This window comes from Amyelois transitella, chromosome 14, assembly GCF_032362555.1.
Source record: "Amyelois transitella isolate CPQ chromosome 14, ilAmyTran1.1, whole genome shotgun sequence".
Lineage (NCBI taxonomy): Eukaryota > Metazoa > Arthropoda > Insecta > Lepidoptera > Pyralidae > Amyelois > Amyelois transitella.
Genome location: NC_083517.1, coordinates 729,306 through 745,008, shown reverse-complemented (window position 1 = coordinate 745,008; position 15,703 = coordinate 729,306). Strand labels below are relative to the sequence as shown.

The 15,703-nt window shown below is 40.2% G+C and overlaps 1 protein-coding gene across 8 annotated transcripts in view; it reads right to left on the bottom strand.

Annotated features, from left to right (window-relative positions):
- LOC106129156 (protein turtle) overlaps positions 1-15,703 on the bottom strand; it is a 75,178-nt gene that overhangs the window by 8,811 nt on the left and 50,664 nt on the right. For 4 of the 8 annotated variants that reach the window (XR_009657134.1, XM_060947667.1, XM_060947665.1 and 1 more), the window contains exons 3-14: positions 13,809-13,934; positions 12,682-12,824; positions 10,817-10,963; positions 10,266-10,401; positions 9,629-9,870; positions 9,013-9,283; positions 8,353-8,561; positions 7,944-8,066; positions 6,772-6,963; positions 5,754-5,975; positions 5,099-5,207; positions 3,595-3,678 (exon numbers count right to left, since the gene is read on the bottom strand). Coding sequence is in view for 7 of the 8 variants with exons in the window: in XM_060947667.1 (XP_060803650.1) it covers positions 3,595-3,678; positions 5,099-5,207; positions 5,754-5,975; positions 6,772-6,963; positions 7,944-8,066; positions 8,353-8,561; positions 9,013-9,283; positions 9,629-9,870; positions 10,266-10,401; positions 10,817-10,963; positions 12,682-12,824; positions 13,809-13,881 (1,951 nt within the window). In the remaining variant the exon portion in view is untranslated. Of the gene's footprint in view, positions 1-3,594; positions 3,679-5,098; positions 5,208-5,753; positions 5,976-6,771; positions 6,964-7,943; positions 8,067-8,352; positions 8,562-9,012; positions 9,284-9,628; positions 9,871-10,265; positions 10,402-10,816; positions 10,964-12,681; positions 12,825-13,808; positions 13,946-15,703 lie in introns of all 8 variants that reach the window. The other 4 variants (XM_060947668.1, XM_060947666.1, XM_060947669.1 and 1 more) reach the window with 3 other exon arrangements.

Here is a 15,703-nt window from a genome sequence, read left to right as displayed (position 1 = left end):
TAATTTATTTTTTGCGCGGAGCAGATATAGTGTAATGCGCTATAAGGCGAGTACTTCTTAGGTTAGGTTAGGTTATGCTAATAGTAGGTATGCTTAAAGAAATATGCCTAAAAAGTTATGCCAAATAATATTATGCGTAACAATTGTTAGGATAAACAAAGGTATGCCATGTAAAATTATGACACAAAATTTTATGCTAATAGATAGAAAACCCATTTGATCACTTCAAACCCAAACAGATCAGGTGTTAAGCTTGTCTCGTAAGACGTATTTTGATAAGTTGTGTACATTAGTTTGAATACTAACAGAGCTGTTACGGTGAGGGAAAACATCGTGAGGAAACCTGCACATTTGGGTAACTGGATATGTTACGGGTTAGGTTTGCCTGTAAAGGTTGCGGAGGTCAGATGGAAGTCGCTTCGTGAAAAACCTGACTCACCCAATCTAGGATCCATGGTGAAAGGCATACCTCGGGCTCCTCTCTTGAGAGGCGAGGATGCAAACGGGACTTAAGCCAGGAGGAAGACTATTTTGATAAGTAAGGACGTTCGACGGACGGGCCAAGAGTACCCGAAACCGCCGAGCTTACATGAAGAAAGATGTGTATGAAGCAAAAGAAGTATGCAGAGACCGTGGTAAATGGAGTGATGTAGTTAATCTCGCTCCGGGAAAAAGGCATATGTATGTATGTTTTACATATTTTGCTTGTTTTTTTTAAATAATAATAGCTAGAAACGACATGCGAGATAACCGCGGAGAAACATACAGGTCAAACTGAGAACCATAATTTTTGAAGGGGGTTAAAAATAATAAATAGCTCCAGCCTGTGCAAGATATTTGAATCAACCCCCCTTAATTGTTTTACGCAATAAACAAACAGATGGGCCTCTAACGAGCCTTCTAGAAAAGCTATTTAAAATTATTAGCAACCTTGATGCTACAATAATAATAATTATTTTAATTATAAAAATTTGATTATAATTTGACCCATTGTGAACAAACGTGTGTCTTTTATCCTAAAAACACAAATGAATAGATAGAGTAAGATCCCAGAGCCGTAAGACACAACTTATTTTCTAAAGAATGGATCTTTCGATTCTCAGTAGTCTTTCATGTACTTTTAATACCTGCATGTTTGTGAGACTTGCCCGGTGACACCTGCGCAGGTACCAGGCGAGAAAGGTAACTAAAAATCACAGTTACTTAACTTAAATTTTTATGACTGATTTTTATATATATTTTATAGACTATTACTCTGAAGTCATATCAGAGAAGTCAGACGCTTTCCATGCGCCAGAACTTTTGTCAGACGCTTTAAAGCTCTATCAAAAATTAATTAACTTAATTTATTTTTAAATGTCTGACTTTTATATATGTTATTCAGATAACTATTACAAAGTTGTATTAAATCAGTCAGACAGTTTGTAATGACCAAACACCCCTTAAACACAAGAATTACTCAGCCTCGAGTATGAGCGCGATAGCACAATGCGCATGCGCGTCAGAGTAAAATATCTAATATTTGAAAAGTACTTACTGTTTTCAATTTCATATTTTTGCATATCTATTCAAATACGATGAAATTTATAATTAAAATAATAATTAATCTTTTTTAAAATAATATAATATATTGCATGTAAATAGGGGAAAATGAATTTTTTGTAGCAATAGCCTTTCAAAAAGAATGATTTTTATTTTATTTAAAAAAATATATCTATTATAATAATTTCAATAAAAAATAATTAATTATGATTAATCAATTGAATAATTATTTTATTGTCTCTTTATCATCTTCATCATCAAAATAATCATTTGAATTTTCATCATTAATTAAATCTCTATACTGTCCACTCAAGTCATCGTCCTCATCATCAGTTAGATTGTCGTTGCTGGCAGAATTTTCCGTAAAAATAAAATCATAAGCAATTAAAAAATAGTATAGTAATAGTAAACCTATAACATATAAATAGTATAAGTGAAAGGCGACTAAGGGACAGGCTTACAAACTTGGGATTCTTTTTTAGGCGATGGGCGAGCAACCTATCACTATTTGAATCTCAATTCTATCATTAAGCCAAATAGCTGAACGTGGCCATTTAGTCTTTTCAAGACTGTTGGCTCTGTCTACCCCGCAAGGGATATAGACGTGACCATATGTATGTAGTCTACTTTAATTTCGACACCACCGCAACGGCTTCGATGGTCCAGTGGTTAGCGCGTGTGACTGGGAAGTTGGCGGTCCGCGTTCGAGTCCCAACAATAACAAGATATATATTAATTTTTACTAAAAATATTTTTTTTTGTGTTGTTTGAGTATTTATTAAAAAAACTGAAAATCAAAATACTACATATAATCATACGGTAAAAATATTTTGCCTGTACATTTAATACTTTGACTGAAACAAATAGAGAATTTTTTTTTACATTTTTATTTTTATATACAGTATGCAATATATTATATTATAATATATATTTATTTAAAAATGATTAATTATTATTTTAATTATAAATTTCATCGTATTTGAATAGATATGCAAAAATATGAAATTGAAAACAGTAAGTACTTTTCAAATATTAGATATTTTACTCTGACGCGCATGCGCATTGTGCTATCGCGCTCATACTCGAGGCTGAGTAATTCTTGTGTTTAAGGGGTGTTTGGTCATTACAAACTGTCTGACTGATTTAATACAACTTTGTAATAGTTATCTGAATAACATATATAAAAGTCAGACATTTAAAAATAAATTAAGTTAATTAATTTTTGATAGAGCTTTAAAGCGTCTGACAAAAGTTCTGGCGCATGGAAAGCGTCTGACTTCTCTGATATGACTTCAGAGTAATAGTCTATAAAATATATATAAAAATCAGTCATAAAAATTTAAGTTAAGTAACTGTGATTTTTAGTTACCTTTCTCGCCTGGTACCTGCGCAGGTGTCACCGGGCAAGTCTCACAAACATGCAGGTATTAAAAGTACATGAAAGACTACTGAGAATCGAAAGATCCATTCTTTAGAAAATAAGTTGTGTCTTACGGCTCTGGGATCTTGGACTAAGATCTTTTCGGATCTATACATTTTTGAGTTTTTTAGGATTATCCAAATGTGACTGGAAGTGACAAATTGACGTACAGTTTAAACGACTAAACCGATTTCGCTGATTCTTTCGGTAAATTTCTCTAAGCTAATGTTAGTTTTAGATAATGTGAAATGTAAATGAGCTTAACATAAGCTAGTCTTAAACAATGTAGCGTGCATGGAACACATTACATAGAGTGGCAGAACTTTATGTTTCTGCTCTAATAGTGGTGTTGTTTGTAACGTAGATCTTATAAACTCAAAACTAAAATATTTACACAAAGTACAACATTAATTGCTTACGACATAATTTATAATTATATACATATTACACTAAAAGATTCAATTGAAACTAAAGAAGACATTTTACCAAATTTAATAGGCAACATTTAGAACAAATAATTCTATGTCAAAAACATGCAGCTACCGTCATTTCTACTCAGCAACTACCCTCAAAATAAGAAAGATTAGTAAGGCAGTGTTACAAGCTGGAAATAATGTGCAGTGTGAGTATACCGGAGCCTTCAGGCGCGTTCTGAAATATCTTTTCGTCCACGGGCCCCGCGGGGGTCGGTGGCGCTTTCGGCTTGGCGCCTACATCTACAAAAAGTGAAATTTAATTTAGGAAAAATGTAAATTTAGGAAATAAAAATATATTATTGTTATTTCCTAAATTACATAGCCACAACCTGACGAAAAATAAGATACTGTTAGTTCCTTAGTTAGCCAAACAGCTGAACGTGGCCTATAAGTCACTTCATGATTGTTGGCTCTGTCTACCCCGCAAGGGATAAGACGTGACTATATGAATGAACGAATTGTCAGTTCCTCAGCATACGTTATACAAATGCATTTATAAATCCTTGTTTCTTAATTTAGATGCTTCCTATACCAGCTTCGTCATCCCTACATTATTTTATTACCTAGCGCAATTTTCATCAAGGACAAAATAACTTTTGACCTTGAAATCCACTTAGATCACAGTCCAGGACTTTTCCTGGTCAAGAATAGAGAAGCCATTGCAGTGAAATCTCTCAGACCCTATCACTTAAACAGCTTTGATCCATGATGAAGTATTAATCAGCTTAATGTATACAGGATTCTTCATTATGTTATATTTCTCTGTATATTATCTAATTTCTTCTTAATTCAGACTAGAGGATTCTGAACATTGCTGAATCATCATAGGCGTTAATATTTAGTCAAATTAATACGCGTTTCAGAGATCCATTACCCTTATTTCGGAATCATTATGTTAACCATAGATTTCTAATAGTACATACAGCCTATTACAGTATATGTATACAGAAGAAATTTTTAATAAATAAATAATAAATATATACGGGACAAATTACACAGATTGAGTTAGCCTCGAAGTAAGTTCGAGACTTGTGTTACGAGATACTAACCCAACGATACTATATATTATATAAAAATAATAAAAATAAATACTTATATAGATAAACATCCAAGACCCAGGCCAATCAGAAAAAGTTCTTTACCCATCATGCCCTGGCCGGGATTCGAACCCGGGGCCTCCGGTGTCCAGACAAGCGTACTACCGCTGCGCCACAGAGGCCGTCGCTGGCATAAATAGCTGCTGCCCACGGTTTTTCTCAATTTAAAAATAAATAGTAGAGTTATCCCTTCAAACACCTATTATCTAGTTGCCAATCACCGAGCCTTGAAGTAAACATAATACCATCTACCACCATTTTCCAGTTATATTTGGGTACAACTTACCTAATCCGTGTGGTTCCCGGCACCAATACAAAAAAGAATAGGACCACTCCATCTCTTTCCCATGGATGTCGTAAAAGGCGACTAAGGGATAGGCTTACAAACTTGAGATTCTTTTTTTAGGCGATAGGCTAGCAACTTGTCACTATTCGAATCTCAATTCTATCTTAAAGCCAAATAGCTGAACGTGGCCTATCAGTCCGCTCAGGACTGTTGGCTCTGTCTACCCCGCAAGGGATATAGACGTGATTATATGTATGTATGTATGTATGTAACTTACCTAAAGTTCTGATGGTTATTGCTTTGCTCATCATGCCTTCTCCAATGGTGTTCTTACTGTTGACCTGGAACTCGTAGGTGGTCCCGGGTTGAAGTCTGTTTATGGTGACCTAGAATTTAAACACTAACCTTTAGAAAATGGTTTTCGACTTGCCACGATGCTTATTTTTTGAGCCAATAAGTTATCAGACCTCAAATATTGATTAATATTAAGTCACTATAGTTAAATTGACATAATGATATCATCATTTGATTTAGAGTAAATTTCTATGACTTATGTGTAAATATTATAATATTTGCATGCTATAATTAATTACTGATCTGTCAGAAATATGTTTTATACTACACCTTTTGTGAACCCTCATCAAAGTCAAATAAAGATTGTATTGCACGGTATATGCTCACAGTGCCGTGTGGTTCCCGGCACCAATACAACAAAAAAAAGAATAGGACCACTCCATCTCTTTCCCATGGATGTAGTAAAAGGCGGCTAAGGAATTGCGATCCTTTTATTAGGCGATGGGCTAGCAACCTGTCATTATATTTGGATCTCAATTCCATCATTAAGCCGAGCAGCTGAACGTGGCCATTCAGTCTTTTCGGGACTATTGGCTCTGTCTACCCCGTAAGACGTGACTATATGTATGTATGCTCACAGAAGTGGCCCCCGAGGGCGTGACCGGCACTTTGGTCCAGTCGGAGAAGCCGGCCTCGCGGTACCAGATGGTGTAGTCCTGCTTGTAGTCCGGGCCGCCCGCGTAGCCCGCCTGCCAGCGCAGCGCCACCTGGAACTCGGTGGCGGCGCCCGACACGTTGTAGGGCGCGTGCGGCTGCGTGCCCTCGATCACCAGCTGCGTGTCCGCCACGATCGTCGCCACCTGGGCCACACGCGCTTCAGAAATGTCTCTGTACGGGTCAGTAGGCAAGGCTGTGTGGTTCCCGGCACCATTACAAAAAAGAATAGGACCACTCCGTCTCTTTCACATGGATGTCGTAAAAGGCGACTAAGGGATAGGCTTACAAACTTGGGATTCTATTTTAGGCGATGGGTTTGCAACCTGTCACTATTTGAATCTCAATTCTATCATTAAGCCAAATAGCTGAACGTGGCCATTCAGTCTTTTCAAGACTGTTGGCTCTGTCTACCCCGCAAGGGATATAGACGTGACCATATGTATGTATGTATGCAGTAGGACCATGTAAACTTGAAGATAGACTTTGTTTGTATAAGTAGGCAAGATAAAGATCACTTGTATCTAAAAGTTATTTAATGTACTACAGAAAATAAGATTAATTCACCCTGTCTCAACGACCATTTGCTACGTTATTCTTAGCGCACTGACATGTAATATAAACTAAAATGTATATAATGGCTCGCGCCTAAAGTGTGTTGCGAGGTCAGCGAAATATGTACGGTGGTAAGACCGTAGTCTGGATCGTGAGAAATTGTGAAAACATAGCATGTATTACTTTAAATTAGTGATTTAGTTTTTTAACTATTTTCTTTCATCGCTTAAAAAGTCATATATCTTTTGGTTTCACAACATTGGTTGACGTCAAATAAAGGTCCAGTATCTTCTGTGTGTCCTCCGCCTCACTGCCTGTCACATAGTTCAGGAGATAGAGGAGAGATCACGAAGTGGCACAGCTATCGTCCAAGCCCACCGTACTCACCTCATTGGACGCGACGCACTGGTAGATGCCGAAGTCCTGTCTCCGCAGCGTGTCTATGGTGATGTTCCCACCGAGCGCCCGCACGCGCGTCTTCTGCAGCGGCAGCCCGTCGCGCCGCCGCCACGTCACGCTGGGCCGCTGCGTGCCCTCCGCCTCTTGTGCCTCGCAATGCATCTCTACTGATTCGCCCACCTGTGAAATCACGAAATTTGCTAAAATTCGCTTAAATAAGCAATCAACAAAAATTTATTGCTAAAGGCCGATGTAATTTTCTGATGTGGTCGCTGCTTTCTGGCTAAGGATTTGAGATTCATTTATTGCTAAAGGCCGATGTAATTTTCTGATGTGGTCAGCTGCTTTCTGGCTAAGGATTTGAGATTCATTTATTGCTAAAGGCCGATGTAATTTTCTGATGTGGTCAGCTGCTTTCTGGCTAAGGATTTGAGATTCATTTATTGCTAAAGGCCGATGTAATTTTCTGATGTGGTCAGCTGCTTTCTGGCTAAGGATTTGAGATTCATTTATTGCTAAAGGCCGATGTAATTTTCTGATGTGGTCAGCTGCTTTCTGGCTAAGGATTTGAGATTCATTTATTGCTAAAGGCCGATGTAATTTTCTGATGTGGTCAGCTGCTTTCTGGCTAAGGATTTGAGATTCATTTATTGCTAAAGGCCGATGTAATTTTCTGATGTGGTCAGCTGCTTTCTGGCTAAGGATTTGAGATTCATTTATTGCTAAAGGCCGATGTAATTTTCTGATGTGGTCAGCTGCTTTCTGGCTAAGGATTTGAGATTCATTTATTGCTAAAGGCCGATGTAATTTTCTGATGTGGTCAGCTGCTTTCTGGCTAAGGATTTTAGATTCATTTATTGCAAACCGCAAGCTTGAAAATTATCATAGACAAGTAAGTACAAGGATCACTCCATCTCTTGCTGTTGATGACTTAAGAAGCGAGCAACCTTAAGAAGATCAGAAACGCACTGAGACCAGTTCACAAAAGTAGGTTAAATTCAATCAAGAAGACGATCGTGAAATGATAAATCAGCGTCAATCTTTCCCGTCATATTCTATATTATCTTCAGCGGACTTCACCTTAAAGATTGAAATGGGAAGTACACATTAGAGACCGAGAAAAAGTATTTTCTTTCTATATAAAAACAATCAATACAAACCTTTCTCTGATACAAAGGCTCCGGTTCCACGGTGAACGCTGGAGGTTTCCTCACCAGCACTTCCATTGGGCCTGAAGATCCTTGCGTGCCTTGAGCGTTGTACGGTGTGCACGTGTACCTTCCCTGATAAACAGATACAACAGTAATTTGTTTTACTTTGTTCCAACCCGCTTGCTAAACCTAAATGTTGACTGTTATATAATGCTTATACGAGTAACAATAAGTCTCTCTTATATATCAACAACAACAAAAAAGTTGAAATAATTGTTAGTAAAAATTATTTTGAAAGGCAAAAAGCCGAGGATAATAGATCAGTCATTATTTTAACATAAAGACACTAATTTACTAATTTCCACATAGTTCTTGCAACAAGGTATAAAAACAGATTTTTGGCTACATCGATGAATACCTGATGATTCTGATTGACGCGGGTAAACAGAAGAGAGCCGTTGTTCATGATCACGATGTCCTTCGTCTGGTACGGCTCCAGCAGTCGCTTGTCCTTAGTCCAGGTCACATATTGAAGAGGAGGGTTGGCCTTTATGTAGCACTGGACGACGCCAGCGAGGCGGAACGGCAGGTATTGTACGGTTGGGGTGAACGTCACTTTGGCGGGGTCTGCGGAGAATATAATGATATTATTTATTTAGTTTTAGAAATATGTACCATATTGAATCGCAAAAAATTGAATAATATTATTTTCCAGAATAAAATTTGAAGCATTATTCAGATTTCTATGGAATGGATACAAATTTTGGGTTCTTCCGTCAATAACTAAATCTTTAATAAAGACAATACTGTCGAATGAAGAAGAAAAACTTTCTTCAACTACATGAACCGTTTTGTTTCGGATTTATTAGGGGCACTGCCGTGCAACAGATCAAAGTTGTAGTAAATTCTGTTTAAATAAAAATTACGCCTATCTATCTAGATGACATGAAAATTATCGGTCCAACCTTACAACAATTGCAATCATTTAAATTAAGAAGAGATATAAAACATATAAAAGCTAATCGTCAACAATTTTCAATTTTAAGCGTTCATGATGAAAACCTTACGGAAAACTCACATTCAACATTCAAATAGGCCGAAGCGCTCTGTGGTTTCCCGATCCCATTGGAGACTTCACACAGGTACTGCCCTGAGTCATCAGCCGCAACAGGATTGATGACCAGCGCGCCATCTCTCTGGATTGTGACCCTGGTCTCCAGGGCTGCCACCTCGGCCACTGGAGCCCCCTCTCTGAACCACTTCACTGTCACATTCCCGGGTAGGGCCTTGGCTTCACAGGAGAACTGAACTTTCTCCCCTTCTAGCTTGGTTTGATTGGTTGGAGGCATCTGGAAGATAACATAACTTGCTAAGAATTTTAGTTCAAGTATGCAATTCGTCATCAACATCTGGCGTTTTCCCATTTCGTTTGGGGGAGATTTCCCAGGTCAATAATGACTGCTACTCATATTTTTTTCCAAACTCTTGGTAATTATTATTATAACACAGCACACCGCCAATGTCATAAGCGGTCGCTCTACCCGATTATAGAACTTGGCTACTTACTATAATCGAGTAGAGCGCGTGGCATGATACTCGGATGATGCACCAAATTTTCAAAGACATCCTCTTTAAGCGAGACGAATGAATTAGTTAAACTTTCCCCCTATTTTTTAATGCAGCGTCTAACTTACGGTGATGACAGCTCCACCGGCGATGATGACCCGCGCTGTATGCGACACCTGGCCCTCGCCATTTCTCGCGATGCATGTATAGTCTCCAATGTCATCAGGTCTGATGTTACTGATCCGCAGTTCCGTGCCATCGTTGAAGATGCCCACGGTTCCTGAAGGTTCGACTGGGTTCGCGTCCTTGTACCAGAGGATTTCAGGTGTGGGAGTGCCCTCTGCCTGGCAGTTGAGGATTATGGCGTCACCTGAAAGATTGGTTAGTTAGAATTGTCACCATTAGCTTTATGTACAGTCAACGGCAGAGAAACTTTACGTACTTAGTACCTATCGGTTTCTCGTTCTCTAGTATCGACTGTACAATTTGTAAAATAAATTTTAGTTTCTAATCATTTTTTTTTTCATTCTTTTTATAAGTGGTTTTAGTTTTAATTTAAATTCATTTAACAAAAAGAATTTGTGGACATACAGACAGAATAATCAGTATAGAATAGAATAGATGTATTTTCAAAATTGGATACAAGGTATTACTTATTGACGTCACATCACTGAAATCTAATCTAATCTACGACCGCTTCCAAAGCGCATGTGTAGAAGAAGCGGCGGAACAAACTACACTGCAGCATATATGTAAGTTGGATACCTAAATTAACGTATATAATGTCTTCCGGTGTGATGGAGAACCTCGGTGGCGCGTGCACGTCCAGGTGGAACCAGGTGCCGTTCTTGTGCTGGTTGGGGGACCGGTTGAGGAACACCACCTTACACTCGTACCAGCCCTGGAGAAACAATCATTCATTCATATAGTCACGTCAGACAGAGCCAACAGTCTTGAAAAGACTGATAGGCCACGTTCAGCCGTTTGGCTTTATGATAGAATTGTGATTCAAATAGTGACAGGTTGCTAGCATATCGCCTAAAAGAAGAATCCCAAGTTTATAAGCCTATTCCTTAGTCGCCTGTTACAACATCAATGGGAAATGAGATGGAGTGGTCCTATTCTTTTTTATATTGGTGCCGGGAACCACACGGTTGTAAGATACTACATACATACATAAAATCACGCCTCATACCCAGAGACTACATCTTTCCACTTGTCACGGTTCCTGCATAGTTTTTTCGCTTCATCCACATTCTCTCTACCCGCAAGCTCTTCAGTTTCTGTACTCATACCTGACCTTAAAACTGGGTTACCTGGTCTGACTCCCGTATATTGGTGAGGTTGAGACTGGCCGCGCCATACGGTGAGTCCGGGGCGACGCGCGACACCCTCCCCTCGTAGCCCTCCCCGCTGTGGGTCGGGTAGCTCTCGTACCAGATGTAGATGGGAATATCCTGTCCCTAAATACGGGAATTAATTAGGGAGCGGCTTCGGTTGGCGCGAGTTTACAGTGTTGCCGCGGCTGGAGTCTGTGTTTTGCGATCAGAATTAAACTTCTTTTTGTTCATATATTTTGTGTTGTAAATTTAAGATATTAATAATCATTTATCTTTTTATGTAATAACTAGTGAGTTTACTACCGTTTCAGTGAGAATTTCGGGAAATCCTCTCTCAGTGCACCCTAAACCGCATAAGGTACATACATGGCTAATTTTAAGTTTCTAGACCATGGGATGTTTTCTGATTTTGTCTGTCAGACGGTCAGTCAGTCACTCGGTCACAGTGAAGACCGCTTTATAAGACATACTCAGATATTCCTTACTTAGGCATGTTGTTACAAATCGGACAAAATGTTATGCAAGTAAATTTAGAATAAGGATACAAATATTTCACAGATATAAAAAAACCCACTGATTGATGTTAATTTAAAAGTAAATAAAATTGAAGTTGTTGTATGAATAAATCGCGCTGGCGAACAGAAGATCGTCTCACCTGTTCAGAACATTGGCCGGACTGTTCATTCTATTTTAAACGCAGGTGTACACTGCAGGATGTGAACATGTTTTTACAAGTCTATGGTCCGATCGCAAAACACACACTACAGTCAGCGACAAGACCAAACGCTACATAGAACAGTAAGCTACCTACACACCGACTTAGGTCCGATATAATTATCTTTGCTACCTACTTTAGCGTACTCCTACTATCTCAATTGATTGGCGGATGTACGCACAGATTAAATAAGTTTTTGATTCACAAAAGTTCATGTTTGGACTTTTACTAAAGTTATATTTGAAAATGTATTAATTGAAAGTGTAAATCCGCCAATTTACCTACATACACACTACAGTGACAGCTTCAACTCAGAAACAGCGAGAATACGCATATAATATTCACGTAATAACGCATGCAAATAGAAACATAAATACGGGAATGAGATTAAATATGAACACCCATTTAGTATAATTCAAATAGGTTCAGTGGTCACAGGTTAATCGATGCAAAAGCTTTAATGATAATAATAAAACTGTAGTCAGTCTCTGAAGCATGCAAAATGACATAAACTACACAAAACAAAACACTACGTGCGCTACTCAATGATTTTTGTATGTGCAAGTATACAGTTTCCAAGTTGTTATCTGTACTTCATAAAGTCTTAACTACACTTGCGGATAGAGCGTGGGAGAAGCCCACGGCCACAGGAAGAGAGAAACAGACAGAACCGCCGCCAGTGCGCGAGTGGGGGGGAGTGAGTGCCCGTGTCAGCCCAGAAAGCCGTGCCGAGGCTATCTTCAAAACTGTGCGCCCAAAACAAAAGGTATGACCGAAAAAAAAGTCTTATTGTATATGTAAAGTGGCTGTGTTGTGTATGATCGTCTAACGGGGGTCTGCTGCTCTCTAGGACTCGCTTTGCAGGCCTTTGTTCCCTGTGGGAGAACGCGGGACGTACACAGGCATTACGCAGCAAGGCAGTACAGAGAGGCGTGCGGGGCGCGCGCGGGGCGAGGGCGCTGGGGCGGCGTCCCCGGCCCGCGGCGCCTGTTACCACGTCACTATTCTCGAGTCCAACTTATAGTTTACAGTCGGGGGCGCGTCGTTGGACGAGCCGTCTACTGAACAGAAACACACGGAAGATGAGCAGCGTAGTATTGTAAGAGTGGAGTGTGGACTGCCGTACCGTTTCGCCTACCTTCTTCTCCCACTGCAACACGTACGGCACTGGGATGTCCTCAGGAAAGTCCACCTGGCAGTTGAACACGACGCTCTCGCCGAGGATCGCCGTGATGTGCACCGCATCCTGGTGGTCTTGGTGGCAGGTCACTGGGGGGCAGGTTGGCGAGTTAATCACAGGCCTTTGTTGATTCGTTTGTAAAAAAATTATTCTGACGTTTGGGTTAACCTATACCTTCGACAAAATCACTGATAGTAGCAACTACCAGCTCATCAATTTGTTTGTGGTGCGGGAGTTACATTTCTAGATTAAACCTATTTTTGGCATTAATCATCAATGATTTAAGCTGGTCGAGTTTAACTATTACACAAAGCCAAGAAATTCAGTCGGCAGCCTTTCTATATTACCTGATATGGCGCAGATGAGACAAAAGCCGAAAACATGATGCTGAAGACCTGTATTTCAGCCGCTTCAATCATTCCAAAACAGGTCTCATTAAAAATCATTAATATTTTGTTCTAAAATTGCGAGCGCAGTCTAATTCTCGGAAGCTGAAACCTTGATCCTCTACTTACCACCTGGAAGACAATATCTGGCCAGGGTGCGGCACTGACCTGGCAGGTTCCCCAGCAGAAGGGAAAGACAATCTATCTGGCCAGGGTGCGGCACTGACCTGGCTGGTTCCCCAGCAGAAGGGGAAGAAAATCTATCTGGCCAGGGTGCGGCACTGACCTGGCAGGTTCCCCAACAGAAGGGGAAGATAATCTATATTCAGGGTGCGGCACTGACCTGGCAGGTTCCCCAGCAGAAGGGGAAGACAATCTATCTTCAGGGTGCGGCACTGACCTGGCAGGTTCCCCAGCAGAAGGGGAAGACAATCTATCTGGCCAGGGTGCGGCACTGACCTGGCAGGTTCCCCAGCAGAAGGGGAAGACAATCTATCTCCAGGGTGCGGCACTGACCTGGCAGGTTCCCCAGCAGAAGGGGAAGACAATCTATCTTCAGGGTGCGGCACTGACCTGGCAGGTTCCCCAGCAGAAGGGGAAGACAATCTATCTTCAGGGTGCGGCACTGACCTGGCAGGTTCCCCAGCAGAAGGGGAAGACAATCTATCTCCAGGGTGCGGCACTGACCTGGCAGGTTCCCCAGCAGTAGCAGCAGCAAGCCGGCGGCGATGTGCGGCGGGTGCACGGCGCGCCAGCCCATGCCTGCGCTCCCATGTCACGGCCGCGCGCGGCGACTCATGCTCGATGCATCACCTGGAAAATGTCTACATTTAGTTGCATTATATATACATATTGTATAATCACGGACGGCGTAAAGGATAGTATGAGGAGAAAGGGAGTGACCGGTGAGATGGCAATTGACAGAAGTAATTGGAAAAAACTAACATACTGTGCCGACCCCACGTAGAAAGTGGGAAAAGGTAACGACGAATATATTGTATAATCACGTCTAACGACACGTGCCGTGTGGTTCCCGGCACCAGTACAAAGAAGAGGACCGCTCCATCTCTTTCCCATGGATGTCGTAAAAGGCAACTAAGGGATTGGCTTACAAACTTGGGATTCTTCTTTTAGGCGATGGGCTAGCAACCTGTCACTATTTGAATCTCAATTCTATCATTAAGCCAAATAGGTGAACGTGGCCATTCAGTCTTTTCAAGACTATTGGCTCTGGCTATCCCGCAAGGGATATAGACGTGACTATATGTATGTATGTATAAATATAAACACGTCTTACCCCTTACAGGGTAGAGCTTAATGATAGAATTGAGATTTAAATAGTGATATTTTTTACCGAAATATTGTAAGTATATCGGTAAAAAAACGATACCTAGTACCCTAAATTGTAACATTACATACGTTAGTTAACTATTAAATTTGAACATGAAATCAAAGCAATGGCTGTCCTTGGTCTATTTATACCAAGTACGAGTAATTGCGCTGAGGCACGATATTCAGCTTGCCACCACCACAGTTTGCCATGAAACTGTAGAACGATTTGTGCCACGAAGGGCCTAAAGTACAAGGCCCCGGGGCTCGCAAACTTGGAATTGCCCTTTCTCCCAGTTCTCATACTAAATGCTGTCACGCCTTCTTTCCAAAAATCTTAAAAGGCTCCCAATTATCTCCAAATTGTCATACTTAGGGCGTTACGCTTCAGAGGGGTTAGAGCGAGTTTAACTCGATCAAAAGCGTCGAGCAAGTAAACGCGAATTCGTATGTGATTTGATCAGCGCCATCTAGTGGTAACGCGATGGCACTAATGCAATTCCATACAAATTCGTGATTACTTGCTCAACGCGTTGGATCGAGTAAAACTCGCACTAACCCCTCATTTTCGGACTTAAAGCCGTGTATACACTTGGCGTCTTTCGAGCATCGGTGTATTGCTTGCGCCTACGCAGCGTGCACCTACTTGTATGATGCACATCATTGCTATGTCGACGCCGCGTCGACGTTGCGTACGCGACGCTCAAAAGACGCCAATTGTGGGAGCGCACTAAGTATCTCTAGGGTGGCCCTCCAATGCGTTGATTTGCTTTTCTGGAGAAAATTCTCAGCAACATGTCTTGTCGAAGTAAAGTCAAAATTAATTGATTTCATTTGTGTTTCCAATAGAAATATTCTCGATACGATAAGGAAATCGGCGGGTAATCTTGTACGAAATAAAATAATAAATGTATTTAAGCTGGTCTTAATAAAGCCAACGAAAAATAATATTATTGTTTATATAAGAAAAATTAATCCGTAACCTTGACTCTGTCTGCTCTGAAAGTAAATATTTGTACAATAAGAGATTTGTTTCAATCTCATTTCCTTATTTTTACTAGCGTTGTTACTCGCTTTTACATTGAACGTGATTTTGACTGTACTTTAATAAATTAAATCCTCTAAGTACAGTCAACTGTCAAGTTACCCCGTTATCTTACCCAATAAAATTAACTCTATAACGCGTTAATAATAGACGCGAATTTTGATAATTTGATATGCTGTTAATTGTACTTATTTCATCAATACTAGAT